Source organism: Ylistrum balloti, unplaced genomic scaffold, assembly GCF_031769215.1.
Source record: "Ylistrum balloti isolate Yb309-2 unplaced genomic scaffold, AGI_CSIRO_Ybal_v1 Utg369876, whole genome shotgun sequence".
In the NCBI taxonomy this organism is placed as follows: domain Eukaryota; kingdom Metazoa; phylum Mollusca; class Bivalvia; order Pectinida; family Pectinidae; genus Ylistrum; species Ylistrum balloti.
In genome coordinates, this window is record NW_026782016.1 from 512,575 (window position 1) to 528,762 (window position 16,188).

The 16,188-nt window shown below is 36.1% G+C and overlaps 2 protein-coding genes across 2 annotated transcripts in view; both read right to left on the minus strand.

Annotated features, from left to right (window-relative positions):
* LOC132546199 (uncharacterized) overlaps positions 1-10,665 on the minus strand; it is a 25,952-nt gene extending 15,287 nt beyond the window's left edge. Inside the window, exons 1-2 of the mRNA XM_060209910.1 lie at positions 10,466-10,665; positions 1,080-1,251 (exon numbers count right to left, since the gene is read on the minus strand). Of these exons, the coding sequence (XP_060065893.1) occupies positions 1,080-1,251; positions 10,466-10,665 (372 nt within the window). The remainder of the gene's footprint in view (positions 1-1,079; positions 1,252-10,465) is intronic.
* On the minus strand, positions 10,391-14,573 carry LOC132546200 (uncharacterized). Its single transcript, XM_060209911.1, has 3 exons — positions 14,156-14,573; positions 11,596-11,635; positions 10,391-10,720 (listed from the first exon to the last, which is right to left on the minus strand). The coding sequence occupies exons 1-2, from the start codon at positions 14,571-14,573 to the stop codon at positions 11,631-11,633; spliced, it is 423 nt and encodes a 140-aa protein (XP_060065894.1). The 3' UTR covers positions 10,391-10,720; positions 11,596-11,630.
* Positions 14,574-16,188: the final 1,615 nt, after the last annotated feature.

Consider the following 16,188-nt stretch of genomic DNA (forward strand, 5'->3'; position numbering starts at 1 on the left):
TTGTGTTGTGAAAGATACTAACATCAAACAGGCACAACGATAAACATGCAAAATTTACATGAAATTTGAAAGCAAGTAGTAAACTGCATTGATTAGGTGTAAGGGAATCACAATCACAAGAAGTAATATTGCAACACACACACAAACTGCAAGGCAATCAATGGAACAAATCAAATCATGTCAGACCAAATTTCACCTAGTTTTTTTATGTTAGTTTCCTTTAACTTTCTAAAGAAACTCAATGCACACGGGCCTTAACAGTCATCTGACTACAAAAACTTTCAGCAGGGAAAAGGGTTATTTTTTTCTACTTTGAATGAAATCTTACTAAGAAGCTGTTTTCCATGACGCAGATGGTAGTTCTAGTGAGGAGTAGGAAACTGTAACAAGTGTTACCTATTTTTTGACAGAAAACTTGGAGCTCAATCCAACTGGAAACAGAATCTGGTGAAGAAGTTTGAAATAGGTGTTGCAAAAAAACATCAATTTGAAAGAACTCCTTTCACAAAATAGCCTTATATGGAAGATGCATCGAAGTTTTGACAAGGTAAAAAAGTAACAACACTTTTTTGACTACCATTTGCAACCAATGTTTAGCTCAATGGCACCATTGGAACTGGAAAAGTTTAAAATCTGTTTTTCAATATGGCGGCCGTGGCGGCCATCTTGTTTTTAAAATTATAACTGTAAAAAAATAACGTGTAACACTTATTCAGGACAACCCATACTTATTACCTATTGACTGTGATTTAGCCTATGTTTGTATTTGCAAAATATCACTACGTTTTATTCTTAATGAAATGTCAAAAGTTTACCATTTCAGACAGTGCTTGACGGACAAAGCATGATGGCTATAACAAAATAACTGTTGAAAATCCAAAATTGCTGCCCCCGTGCCATTGTTTTTCTGATCAGTCCCAAATGAAATGGAAAAAATACATTGATAATGATAACTATTATATTGACTAGTACTATTGAAAAATGATAATTTGAACAGCAAACTATTGATGCAGGTGGGAAAAGAAAAAGAAAATTCATAACAGGTAAGCATGTACCAGTATTTATGTAGCTACTTTTACCTTTCTAAATTGGTCAGCTGCACAAAGTAACTTTTCGGCCCTAGTTTGATATTCTGGATCCCATTGCTCATAATACTTGTCCTTTTCCCATTGTCTATGCGCCTCCTTACAGGCTTTGCTGGCTGCTTTTATGTCATTCAAAGTTTTATGGATCTCATCAGCATTAACCTCCCTATATACAAACGAATCACATAAAAATGTTAAATATGTGCTCTAATATTTATGCAAGAAACCGCTTTATAACAAACAGTTGTAAATTTTATGTTGCCTCGACCACTGGATATTACCCTCAGTCAACCGGTACCGTGTTGTTATCAATATTTGGAATTTTCAGCTTTCCACATTTCATTAACAATTCTACAGCCTGTATACACTTTATGATCAGTTATCAAAGTAATGATTTCGGTATATACCTGTATGTAAGTTTCCCAATCATATAGTACATAGGTTTGTTACTAAAATTACCGAAAATGTAGGACAACTTCCAAGAAAACTAAGATTAATGTAAGCTGAGACACAAGCACAGATATGTCTTTAAAATCGATACATTTGATTATTTGAAAAATGCTTGTGTAACATGTGACCTTTGACCCACTGACAATGCATTAACAAGACTATATTGTAGAAGAGAATGATCTAATACTCTGGAAAAAGTTGTATCAGTGCATCCTTTGACCCATCTCGGAAAGCATCACCAAACTGAAAACACGTGTGGATATTTACGTTTCTTGATTGTTTGCTGGGTTTATCGAACTGTTACCAACCTAGGTCATTTTGAAGCATAACAATAGGTTCTTTGAAGTAGCTGGTGGCTACCTCACTGAACAAGACGCCCACAGCATTTTGCGTAAAGTGTCCTATTCAAGGTTGTAACCACAACAGCACACTCTGAAATTCCTCCGAAAACATCCCTACCACAGGTTTCTGTCACAATGATCTCCCTTTAATCAATGGTGTTTTGCTGTGAAACTTTACGCATTTTTAAATCTCCTCTCATGAAGTAACAGGTATAAGTATTCTCGTTGATACTATAATACATATTTCATCAACTTCAAGATCAATTCATGCCGGTACTGACTGAATAGGAAGTATTTTGAATCTGAGGATCAAAGTTTAAACACCTTACATTGTTAACATAAAAGATTATTGATTGGCAAATGCTATACATACCACTTAGTGATATGCTATTGAATCCCCTTATTTGTAAATATCTCTAGATGTATTTTTATCTATGTCCAATGTAAGAGATTAGGGACATTGATATACATTAATGTATTCCATTGACGCCACTGAATCACTTTTTGTATCGATATCAGTAATTTCAAGGATAATTTCATAACATTTGAATTAATGAGTTAATTAACATAATGTTCGATTTAAGGATAATCATGTATCTATGTAGAGTAAATAAATATCAATGCGTTGCAGTCTGTACATATATTGCCATTCTTCGGATAATGAAAGTAGAAATCCATATCCTACCTCGTCTTTTAGTGTCACGACCATTGCGATTAAATGATTTCCGTATCCCATTCATAACAAAAACAATTACAACTTAGGAAAGCAGTTGATAAGCTAGAAATCAATTCGGACTGCAGTTGGCGTCTTCCGCATTTGCAAGGAGGAACTAAAATCACCCTTCTAAGGTCACTTCCAAATACTGTGGTAATATATAGTCACGTAAGCATTGTACTCCGATCCTATGGTAAGCTAAGTTTTTATCAATTCCTGGATTAACGTTGACGCTGCTCTTTAACAAATTACAAATAATATTTAACTTCATTGAAATATTTAGTAAATAATATTTAATTTCATAAATTAGATATCCAATTTGATAAATAAGTTTATCTAATCAATTAAAATTAGATAGACCGTAATTGTTAAAATCGAATATCATGTTTTCTTCACAAAAAAAAAAAAAAAAAAATCATAACTAATGTTTTAGATACCATCTTTAATTTGGTAGTTAAGAGTACTTGATTAGCATTGCAAAAGAAATAAATGACAACAGCTTGTGTTTTTTGTTTTTGTTTTTATAAAATCAAAAAGTATTTATGAAAAGCGCCAACAAAGGACAAAATGCATTGTATAGTATCTTCAGTATTATTTAGTGATACATGAAGTAACGTGTGCAACAGTGAATAGCCAATCTAAATCAGTCCTTTGACAACAAATGAAATGCATGTTTTAATAAACATTTCTATGTTAGATTTCTATGATCCATATCTATTGTAATTTTATGAATAGATACAAAAGTAATTGTAGCAATTATATCAGAATAATTGATATAAAGGCATTACTGTTATGAAATGACAAATATACATGACGACAATTGTGATGTAAGTAATTGTACTTGATTGGTAAGGGACTGAAGTACACGATCATGGCCATGGGTTGATATAGATAAAGATAACATCGACAGGTTTGCTACCTCGTGTACACAATGTGCATGGTTACAGTGCAGTACACAGCAATGACAACACAGTTTTCGCTTCTACTTTCATTTTAACATGATTTTGTATCTGGAGGATTGTAGGACGGCTGCATAGCTGATCGCTAAGTTATCAAAATATTACCTTGGATCGGATCTGTAGATTTTGAAAAGCATAGAGTTCTTTCCTAATTAGTTAATTGATTACACCTTATAGATTGAATACTTTTCAAGGTGTTTGGTTGTAATTCATTGCCATAACGTAGCTATTGAGATCTATCGGAAGCACAAGAGCATCAAGGACATTATAAATATACCTACAAAGCGAGTTCTAGCTTATGAAAAATCTGAGCGATACAGTCAGGTATTAGAAAAACTCCACTGACCAATATTCTATTCATATTGGTCAGGTGAGGGTTCTTTCATGGTATTATAATGCATAAATTATCAGTAGTTAAATTGTGCATATCCCTTGAGTATTTAGATTTTTTAAGATTGTGTATTATATTGTGTGATATGGTCAATGATTTTGCAGGGCTACTTTAATATTGAGGATAATTAAATCAGCTAATATTTATAGTATACTTAAGTTATGGTGGTCTGTTATTATGTGGCAAACTATTAGATTCTACAACAACACAGAAGAGTGTATTCGAATACGAAAGTAGAAGTTAGATAATATCGAAAGTAGAAAATATAAATCATGTGCTCTGCTGTGTAAATGATGTCGTATTGTATCGTCACAACGACAACAATTTTCACCTGTTACTTTTCCATAACGATTCATACTATCATATCAAACACAAATCAATGTGGGCACTTCAGAAAATATATGACTTCCTAAGTGTCTAGCGAACATAGGCCCGAAAAAACATTTAAACTACCTGGTGAAAGGGGCACGTTAGTGGGTAAGCTGTATATATAGATATACTAAATTGGTTTCAAAGAAAATAATTATCATTGTCGTTGTCATTGTTCTGTTCAGATTTGGATTCTATGAAATGTGTCAGGCTTATAAAAATTGTATACAAACAATATTAGGGAGTTTTTAGATAAATCAGTTAAATTATATACTGAATAAATATCAAATAAACAAGTAGAGAGCGTCCCGTCAAGATAAATCAATACAGGAACTAAAAAAAGTGGGATACAAATATTATACTGTGATACAGTGCATTAAAAACAAATCATATCGCCTGATTGCTACATATGTGTGATACGTATACATATTTAATATATGATTGAAATATTGGATCTGTTATCTACGATCATCAATCATACAGTTTATCTGATACTCAGTTTAGTTAACCTCAAGTAGGTATCAGAGTTGGTTATGTGGATAAAGAAGATTGTACAAAAGAGACAAAAAGCTATAATTGCTACATTTGGAACTATACAAAGTAGAGCAAATAATTAATTCAAAGTGCACCATAACGTTTTGTCGACCTTCTAACACTCGTTAGGGATGCTAAGAGATTAAATTTTGAAACTTTGGAGACAAATTCCAAAGAGGTACAAACCAATAAAACCTAAATAGGGAGAAACACATACCCCATAATTCAATATCTTTTGGTATTTTCATATAAACGATAATCTCAGAGGAAAGAAAAATAAATGTGAGCATTACATTTGCTGAATTTAAAAAAAATGGTAATTAAAAACATACCGGTGCGAAATAAACTAACATTGTGTATCAACCATTGGCAAATTCTAATTTAACCTCGTCTGGAATTTCAAATTTTCTGAACGAACCTCTTGAATTGTAAATATTGATTTTGACCTATAAAAATGCAAAGTGCTTGTAAGTATGTCGGGCCTTTCAAAACAGTTATGTCACTCCATGTGCAATGGTATACATGAAGAAAACAAAACTCCCATACCACACAGAAAGCTGCGAATAGTCAATAAATCTGTCAACGATATCGACCTGTTAGCAAAGTAAATATAGCTATTGATATACGACAATACTAGATTTGTACCTCCGCAACCGCTTTGTGACACAATGCTAGAAATTGACAGTGAGTTACATGCCTTAAATCATGTTTAGCATTTAATCATTTAAAAGACCTAGACGCAACAGACAATGTTTCATCGAAATCCTACTGGGTGATTGAGTTTCTGTAGTCTGTGGTTTATCTATTTATTTTACTTATTTTTGTTTAGTTTTTGTTGTAAAGTCACAGTCAATGATGGTCACAACCAAAGTCTTTCGAGAGGTAATTTTCAAGTGAGGGCCCTTATCACGTCACGTCACGGTGCAAGCAAAACAGAAATGTTGTATTGTTCAGTTACAAAAGTTATGACAATATCCAGTGCAAAAGAACGTTCCACCATGGAAAAACAAAACAAATATTATCTTAGTATAGATTGAGTAAATTCTACACCTTATTACATTAAACGCAAAACATATACCGGTGTGAGTCACCAACATATATGCTCCAAACATTACTGAAATAATTGTCAAATGGCAATGATGTACGAAAAAAGGAAAGAACCAATCAGAATTATATAAAATCATCTGTCACCTACATCAGAAAATGATATGATCTACTCATTATTTCGTTCAAGGAATACAAAGTGAATACATTTGCACCGACTAATAAAACATATCAAGAATAATTGTACTTCCGGTTTTGAACATTAGACAATATAAAACATTAATGTTGTCTATGTCAAAAATCTGAAAACGACGGAAAAAACTGTGGAATATCAGACAGCAAATATCTAGCTCAATAAACGTACGAAATTATCTGGCAATCTCAATTACAAAAAATCATAAAATGGAACTCATCCTTCTAGACATGAAAAGGAATTGGTTCGTAAGCCTGCAGACATGTTATCCCGGTTACTCCATTCTATTTATAAAATAAAGAATTACTATCAGTAGTTATTAAGTTCATTTTATTCAGTATCAAAATAAATATGAAGTTTTTTACCATTACAAGTATAAGCGAGGTTGGTTATCAAGTTTGAGAAAATAGTAGCAATCCACCATTATCAATGACACCAGTTTTATCACCGGTAGTCGCGTACATACTTTTTTGTTTTGGTAACAATAAAGATGAAATTATTTGAGCGTAAGAAACATTGAAGATTACTTGTTGAACTGGAAATAGGATCGTGAAAAACACACACAAGTGGATAGCACCTTTTCATTCAATTCTAGAGTTGACACAGAAGAGTCAAACAATTAATTAAATTGTATCATGTTGCTGATTCTGTCCTTTTAGGTCAGATGCTAAGGCCTAAATTTTGAGATATTGAAGCAGTGGTTATTTTCGAGCTGTTTCATATTTCGCTTCATTTTGATTTTTGTATTGACGGAGATGGAAATCAAATCCGCATGAAATGATTACTTGAAAATAAGATCTCAGGAAATCAGGAAAAAAAGATGATTCATAACTTTCATAAACTGTCCAGGTTGCAAGAGACTGAACCTTTCCTGTGATGTAACATTTCAGACACCAATCCTAACGGAATTGTACATGTTAAACAAAGCTCCGAATGTCAAGTTCGTCTTTAAGCACAGTTTATCCATCCTAAACCATAGAATATCTTATATCTGTCCGTGAGTGTTTGGGTAGACATTTTTAGCAAATTCATTCAAAGGCATTTACCAATACGATGTTACAATGTTAATCTTTAGCATAAAAGCATCTGTTGTTTGGTCTATAATGTTAGGAATTCAATTGCTTTTAGGACAAAACTAGTAGAATAAAGGTAAATTAGATAAAATTTGCGATAGTATTTAGTTAATATAGTGTTGTCATGTGATTAAGCTGTCGGTTTCCATAAGCAATACACAAAATGAAAAAGAGAATGTAAAACAAGTGAAAGATTGGCTAGTTGTCCAGTAACACATCCTATGACATGATCTTCAAATGTCATGATAATATAACATGATCCAAAATAACATAGCTTAATTTTTTCCTCGAAATGCATCTCTTAATCTTCGCAAGTTCCTAAAGAATAAAATGAATAAATTGACAATTTACCATTAAGTTGCTCAACATCAATGTAGAGTAATTAGGTTATCAATTTGCTGTGAACATACTCCATAATCAGCCGTAAACCTGGTTGTAAGGAATGTACGAAATGGTGATAAATTGTAGTGGAAAGAAGCCCGAGTTTGTTATATTCCATAGATACACCAAGAGTTAACAAGACGACTTCAGAGCGTCATTGTGTATTGTGTAGCTGGTCATTATAAATAAGAAATAGATATAGAAGTTACTGTCTGTGTAGAGAACTTTGGTAGTGGGAGTAAGGCGTTTGGGTGTTTAGATGAAGAAGTGAGAGAGAGAATAGGATGATTACCTTAGTACTACATTATCCACTTAGGAAATCCAGTCGCAGAATACATGAGGTCATTGATTCGTTTGACAACATGTATCACCTCCTCGATACTACAGGGGTGAGATTACTCGCTTTCAGCACCCCTTGACCATTTCAAGGTAAAACGGAAGGTTCCTTTTGTAATACTTTGTGGGTAGGGAAACAAGTTTGATCATTTGATGTACAATCAAACGCATCTCGAAGTCGCTTATATAACGATATGTTGTATTGACTTTGAATCTGGGTGTCGCTACTTTTGCTATCGTCATTGGAGCGTATCAGTCTGTAATTGGTCAGTTCCATTTAAATTACTTCGCTTGTGCCTTCAATTTTCCCATGAAATCATGAAAGCTTCACAGAGATGCAGTGAGCGATAGTGAGAGTATCCCTGTTCAAATGTTATTTACCTTCTAAGTGTACGACAGATGAAATAAAACGAATTGTCCAATAATCGATTTGTGGTGAAACCATGGAAAGGTCCGATTGGAAATGCTTAATTATAAAGAACACCCTAGTCTTACCATATATATGTTTCTTTTTCGAACGGCATCATACATGCTGTTACCATGCCAATATTTATACCTGTGATACTGAAAACGGGTTGTAACTTTCTAGACGAAACTTTTTTCAATTGATGATAATGTGTTTCCATGGTGATAGGGAAAAAAACAGTCATACGAAAGCAGAAACCAAATGGTTTCCATTTAGTTTCCAGAAACCTGACCGACACATCGACGATGGTCATGTTTCAGAAAATTAGGTGTATTCCATTTTAACTTTTTCTTTTAACTGTATGTTGACTTTGTCTTGATACGATCAAAGTACATGCTGTTAAATTCTCGCTAATAAAAGCTTAGATACTATAGTATTGGACAGATAAATATAGTACAAAAACAAAGATAACACTTCTGTATAACATATGATATACATTTATTTTATTTTAAAAGAGAAAGCAATACACGTACAAGCATTGTAATTTTATAATTTTGACATTTTGAAATGCTTAAAATTGCAAAAGGTTTCAAACAGTCTACAACCACAATTGTAAAGAATTTTTTCAAGATTAGTAAAAGTATATTTTTCTATTATTAGATAAAATTAGAATCTGAAATAGACGACAATTTACAATGTAAATTAAATACAATAAATTATTGATTAGCTTGATATGATCTTATTATCAAATGACATATTGGAAACGTTAAGAAAACAGCAATAAAAACACAACATCTAAAAAAATAGCGCACAATCATTTTAAATGATCGAAAATACTCTTACAGTATTCAAATATTTAACACAATACATAATGAAAAAAATATAAAGATCTCTAAAATTAAGTAATATTACATAAAAAGAAATTACACAGCATACTATTATACATCAAGTCCATTAATTTAATATTAAATTCATATTAAAAACACATGAATCCATTAATTCACCCCATTAATCCATGTGATATTTTAAACCTGTCAAACGACCCGCAAATGGTGTCCTCCAGCACACTGTTAGGCCTACAATTGCAAATGGACAGTATCCCCCTGTCAGATGGGTGCAAAGAAGCCTTACGTCATTTGAAAGGTAAACAGTACAAAACAGGAAAACTGATATCATTGTATTGCAATAGATGCGTCATTTCGGCGCAAATTTGTTACCACGGTACGTAGTCATGCTCCGTTATTTTTCGATGATAAATGGTTGAAACCACTGAAATATTAATGATACCAGGAGTAAATGCATTTACATTCTCCGATTATATCCACTGAATATTTTCAGAACAAATTATTGGGTGTGTTTCGTCCTACTTTACATTTATTGGGGCCAGTACACACAGGACTCATCAGCTGGGGATGTTACCTTCTACTGCACCAACAAATTGCAATAACAAAAGTGTAACAATCAGCAATAATATCATTCGTAAAACCAACTTTTTAAAAATTTTTAGTTTTAGTCTTAATTGCTTAGATTCATGACAGGAATGAATATAGGTTACGTATATCAATTAATTAAAGGTTTCAAGACGTGCGACATACATGTAAATGTAGATATTACATTAGGAAAATCCCCCCCTCATCCAAGTATCACGATGGATGAGAGGGATTCTCTGTAATGAAGCCCGGAGGCTGGAGAGTTAAATAATATGCACTTGTCAACCTGTTGGGTGCGCGACACTGAAGTTCAAAGTTGAAAATTATCTTATCGATATTGCATTACACGTGCCTGACCCATGTGAGAGGTCACCATATAAAAAGACATGACCAAGCCTAGACACACGCTTATTTCAAAGAGAAATGTTGGCAGATTGTGTGCAACTATAGGGTGGGAGATCCAAAACTAAACAGCAGAAATAGAAACCCAGAGACTTGGGAGGGTATTTAACTCTCCAGCCTCCGGGCTTCATTACAGAGAATCCCTCTCATCCATCGTGATACTTGGATGAGGGGGGGATTCTCTTCCATTCAGCCCTACGGCTTACTAGTTAAATAATATGCACCTTCAAAGAATCCGCCAACATTCCAGATAACCATGAAAAAGAAAACCAAACTGCAACTCAAGTTCACTCATTCATTAGTATTTCAAAATTACACTACATTTCACAAAGTCTATATCATTGACATCTTATCACTGCCCTGTCTGCAGAACACTGGTTGAAAAGGAACCCGGGTCATCAATATCTCTTAAGTAGAACCTCCTAAAGCTCTCGGCTGATGCCCAGTTTGCCGTTTCCAGTATGTCCCTCAAGGATGTCCCCGCCGTGTATGCTGCCGACACAGACGCTCCTCTAACTGAATGAGGTTTAAACTGTCGATCAATTCCAGCCGCCATCATCACTTCTCTCACCCATCTTGCCACTGTGGAAGTGGACACTTGCAAACCTCTTCTGAAAGAAACTAAAAGTTTATTACTCTTCCGTATGTTTACTGTCTGTGACACATAATATCTTAAGGTTGAAACTACACATAATCTTTCCTGAGAATATTTGTACAATGTTACTTTATAAAATGGCTTGGATGTTTTCATAAGTTTTCATAAGTTCTGGGACTGTAAAAACAATATAGTGTCCAAAATCCTGCATATGTTCAAGGTCTAAATTAACCAATGTTTGTGCTCTTTGTGCTGTTGTAAGTGCTATCAAACAAACTAATTTCCTAGTCAATGAGTCCACCTCCAGGGCTGTCAAAGGGAACATATCACCCAAATACTTCAGCAAAGGTGCCACATCCCATGTCGATGAATACATGGGCTTAGGAGGATTAGTGTTGAATACCCCCTTCATAAACCTCGAAATTAGGGCATTGTTCATCAATACTGTATGGCCTAGTAATGGCAAAGTCTGGGACAACATACACTTATGTGTATTAATAACACTGTAAGATTTCCCTACATTAAACAAATGAGTGAGGTAGGAAATCACTTCCTTGATAGTGGGATGATTGGCACCAACCTGTCGTTCACCACACCAAGAGACCCAGTTATTCCATGCCAAGTCATACTGCTTGGACGTGGACTGTTTCCAGGAGGAGAAGACAAGTGTGGCAGCCTGTCGTGAAAAGCCCTGCTTCTGGAGAGATCTCCTGACACGCAACATGCGATCAGTCTCAGGCTGTTTCTTAAGGGATGCAGCTCCCCCTGTGGGGACAATAGCAAGTCTCGCCACCTCGGCAGGCGTGCGGGCGCATCCACAACAATATTTAATAGAGTAGGTAGCCACGCTTGACTTCTCCATAAGGGAACGATTACTATTGCCATACTTACTTTGTCTTCCTTCACTTTGTGCAGAACACGGCTGATCAGACTGAAAGGAGCAAAAATATACGGTAAGTAGTCTGACCATGACATAGAAAAGGCATCATAAAACCAAGCATCTGGATCAGGATACCACGAGACAAACTTGGTAACCTTAAAATTCAACCTACTTGCAAATAGGTCAACATCTGGATTGAAGAAATGACCACATATCCTGTCAAATATCAGAGGGTGTAGTGACCACTCTCCCGAAGACTGCATTGACCGTGATAAGTAATCAGCATCAACATTCAAAACACCCGGTATGTGGCAGGCAGAAATGAAAATATTTCTGTCCGTACACCACAGCCATATCTCTTTTGCTAACTCATTCAGCTCTGTTACATTTCCACCAGGCTTATTAACATATGAAATTGTACAGACGTTATCCGTCACAACCCTGACATGAGTATCAGACATGTCTGAACAAAAACATCGTAATGCCAACCAGACAGCTTTTAATTCCAAAAAATTTATGTGATGTTCACGTTCTGCTTTTGACCAAAGACCTTTTGTTATCTGAGAGCCAAACTTTGCTCCCCATCCATCACCAGATGCATCAGTTTCCATAATCACATCTGGATCACTTGGTCTTATCGCCCGACCATTCATACTGTTCACCTTATCTCTCCACCATACTATCTCCGTTTGTGCCAACCTAGACAAACTGACCTTGTCGTCATAAGACAAACCATTATGTAGGGCTGCTGTCTTTTCCTTGTCTACCAATCTGTAAAATAGTCCTGACAGCCGAACTGCTCTAAGAGATGACGTAAACAAGCCAATGAGACTAGCAAGTTCCCTTAGAGAAATTGACTCTTGACCTAAGACATGGGAACATGCATCTATGATTTTCTTCACCTTTTGTTCTGGTAACGAAACGGTAAATGTGATAGAATCTATCAAGTACCCAAGATGAATGACCATTTGACTAGCAGAAAACAAAGATTTTTCGGAACTAATCTGGAACCCAGCAGATTCCAAAACTCCAGCTAACACCCTACAATTCCTTTCACAAACCTCTCTGTCAGCAGCCTTGACCAAAGAGTCATCTATGTAATAGAAAGCATGGATACCCAAGCTGCGAACTTTAGCCATAATTGGCTTCAGTACTTTGGTAAATATCCGAGGGGCACTTGTCAAACCGAAAGGCATAGCCATAAACTCATATAGTATACCTCTCCATTTGAATTTCAGGTATTTCCTATGATGTTTGTTCACTGGTATACTGAAATATGCATCCTTCAGATCAATAGAAGTGAAGAAATCACCTCTCTCTACAGATTCTAGTACAACATCTAAGGTCTCCTGCTTAAAATGGTGGTACACCACAAACTCGTTCAACTTCCTCAAATTAATGACTGGCCTAAATTTACTATTTTTCTTTTGGACCAGGAACAAATTAGAAACAAATTCACCTTTCTCATGAATAGACTGAGTTATTGCCCCTTTGGATACTAAATCATTCACCTCAGAATCAACAATCTCCATCTCTTCCTTACTAAAAGCTACTGGTCCTGGCAATTTATGTTGCACAGGGATTTCTACAAACTCAAGTGTAAGACCACGCACAGTATCCAAAATCCATTCATCATCAGTCAATGATTTCCAAAATTCTACACGCTCTCCGATTCTACCAGATGGAACACCCACCTTAGGGGCTATTCTTTTTTCTGTGTCTGGCTCTGGCTTTGACTTTGCTGCATGTATGCGGGTCGCCGTTGTCCCCGGCCCCGCTGGCCCGACCGTAAAAAAGGCCTTGCTGAGCCTCTGTACTGGCTATAGCCCCCTCGCCCTCTCTGGCCGCCACTCCAGCCTCCTCGCTGTACCTGTTTTCGTGAAGACAAAACATTGAAAGCCTTATTAGCCTCAGAAATGTCTCTCACCTTCCTTGCAAGATCATCCCCAAATAGATTTGAAGTTATTGGCATGTCTTTCCCACATAAGGCATGATATGATGACGGGAGGGCTTGTCTCATAAGAAACCTACGTTTCACAGACAATGTATGTACTGCATTCCCTAGCATGGACAGAGCATCAATACACAGAGGCCTGAACTTCTCTCGAAAGTCTGGATGACTCATAAGAGCCTCAGTCAGCCTCATCACAGGTACCATACCGTCAGACACCGACTTCTGGGCCTCTTTAAGTTGAAAATCTCTTGCCTGTAAAGGCTTACCAAGTTTACCCCAAATCTCAGGGTTACATCGTGGGACGGTCATATCGGCACAATTTGCCGGTACAGGGTATTTTTCTGCCATTTTAGAAACGTCCGACGTTTTCCTACACGCAGTATTTACCAGTTTGGCAAGTCCCTCGTGAACACTAGAGCCCAACTTTACATCACCATATATATAGTCAGGGATGGCGAACAAGTCCTCCATATGACTTTCCTCTGTGGGTAAAATATCAGAATATATATCATCTAACTCAATGGAAGATTGTTCTGTATCTTGAAGACCCAACGGGTCCGTCATACTAAAAAAATCTGAGTCAAAACTGTCAACAACATAATCATTGCCATACCCACCAGCCGTTTGGTTTCCTGTACTCGCCCGGTCCCGCTTAACGTCTGCTAACTGCTCCTCCAGAGCCCTCATACGTTTCGCCATGAGTTGAAACTCGCTACCAGCGGCAGCCTCAGTGCAGACGGGACGTTTCTTACCCCCACGGGGCAAAGGAACAGTCGGGGCATCGCCTCCGACGCCGCCATATTTGTCATTCCGAACAACGTTCGGTGACTGCGGCTGTGCAGAGTCCTTATCACTTGCACAAGCGACAGAGTCGCTTAGACCCGAACTCAAATCGGGAAGGGGTCCCGGAAAGAAATCATCACACCCCTCTGCCTCCGTCTCTCCGGGATGGAGAGAGAGGTCATCGTCAGACTCACAATTATCGAAAGTCACCAACAAAGGCAACCGTTTACCGCGAGCCTGCTGACGACGCATAACCGTACAGCTGATAACCAAATGTAAACAAATGAAATTCGCGGAGCGAAGGAAAGGAATCGATAAAAATAAATTCAAATGGCTGAAAATTTTACCAAGCAAATGCAAATCGCGGACGCGAGACCCGCAAGATATCCTTCCCTTCTGGCTTAATGTCTGTCACGCACCCTGACTGACAAAAAAGCGTGTGTCTAGGCTTGGTCATGTCTTTTTATATGGTGACCTCTCACATGGGTCAGGCACGTGTAATGCAATATCGATAAGATAATTTTCAACTTTGAACTTCAGTGTCGCGCACCCAACAGGTTGACAAGTGCATATTATTTAACTAGTAAGCCGTAGGGCTGAATGGAAGAGAATTGAAATTGTGGAAGATTTATTGAGGCTTCAGCCTTAACATCTTGCTAGTATACAATAAAATTACATGTTGGGTAATATTAAAAGTATGCTAGATTTGTATTTGAACTGCAAAAATGTTTCAGATCACACACACACACACACACACACACACACACACACACACACACACACACACATATATATATATGTGTGCATATACATAATTCAATTCTATATTTTCAATTCACTTTTTCATGGCCATTAAGCTGCAGAAATCCCTTCAAACTGCCATTAAATTGGTAGATTAGAGGGGGTACATTTTTTTTCATGGCCATTATTAACAGTGTTTAATGGACATTAATGCAAGAAACGAAACTTTTAATGGCCCTTTATATTAGGATGTGTCATGGTATTTTTATGGCCAATAAAATGTGATATCTCTGTTTAAAGGCCATTAAACAAGTCAATAATGCCAATGAAAGTGGATAAAGATTAATGGGTTTGTCATTAACAGTGCCTGAACAAGGAATTAATGGTCATCAGTCACCACTGTCCTTGTTACGTTAATGACCATTACATGCAGTTTCATCAAAATTTAATGGCCATATGCCTATAAGCCATTGAAATTACTCCCTTAATATTCGAATGTTTTAAAGGTTTATTAAGGGGTTTAAATGGGGATTTTAAAGGGTGGAATATAATGGGTGTCCATGGGGATTTAATGGCATTACATACGGTAGTGCGCAAGTGGTTGTGGTATTGACCATTAATATATAACAATTATGAGTTTGTTTGACCTGTTTCTATCACATAAGTTATTCTGAAGCTGATTTAACTTGTTCTGTACCCACTTATGTTTTGTTTACGTCATCAGTCGGGGCTTGATGATATGACCTATAGTGAAACACCGTTAACTGATATGCAAGACCTGAAAATTTCAGAAATACATTGTGGAATTACAATTATGTTTATACCACAGTTGAAATGGTCAATTGGTGGTTTATGATTAGGAATTTAATAACACTTGCCTATTGTGGTAAATAACTGTCATAACTTTCGTTAGGTTCAATTACCTAATCAGTTTAATTGGTAGCCTTATTTGTCATATAATAATGTGATACAAATATGAATACATGTAACATAAAATTAAACAGATATATCTGTAAAAGTAAACAACCAATTTGAAGGATTTTAAAAACATCTACAAAATTGAAATATTTATCATGCATTAATATGAAATTTGATTTCAGAAGTATTTTAAGTCATTCCACACAAA

Excerpts from the sequence above, each read along its gene's own strand:
- LOC132546200 (XM_060209911.1), bottom strand. The coding sequence starts at position 14,573 with ATGCGTCGTCAGCAGGCTCGCGGTAAACGGTTGCCTTTGTTGGTGACT.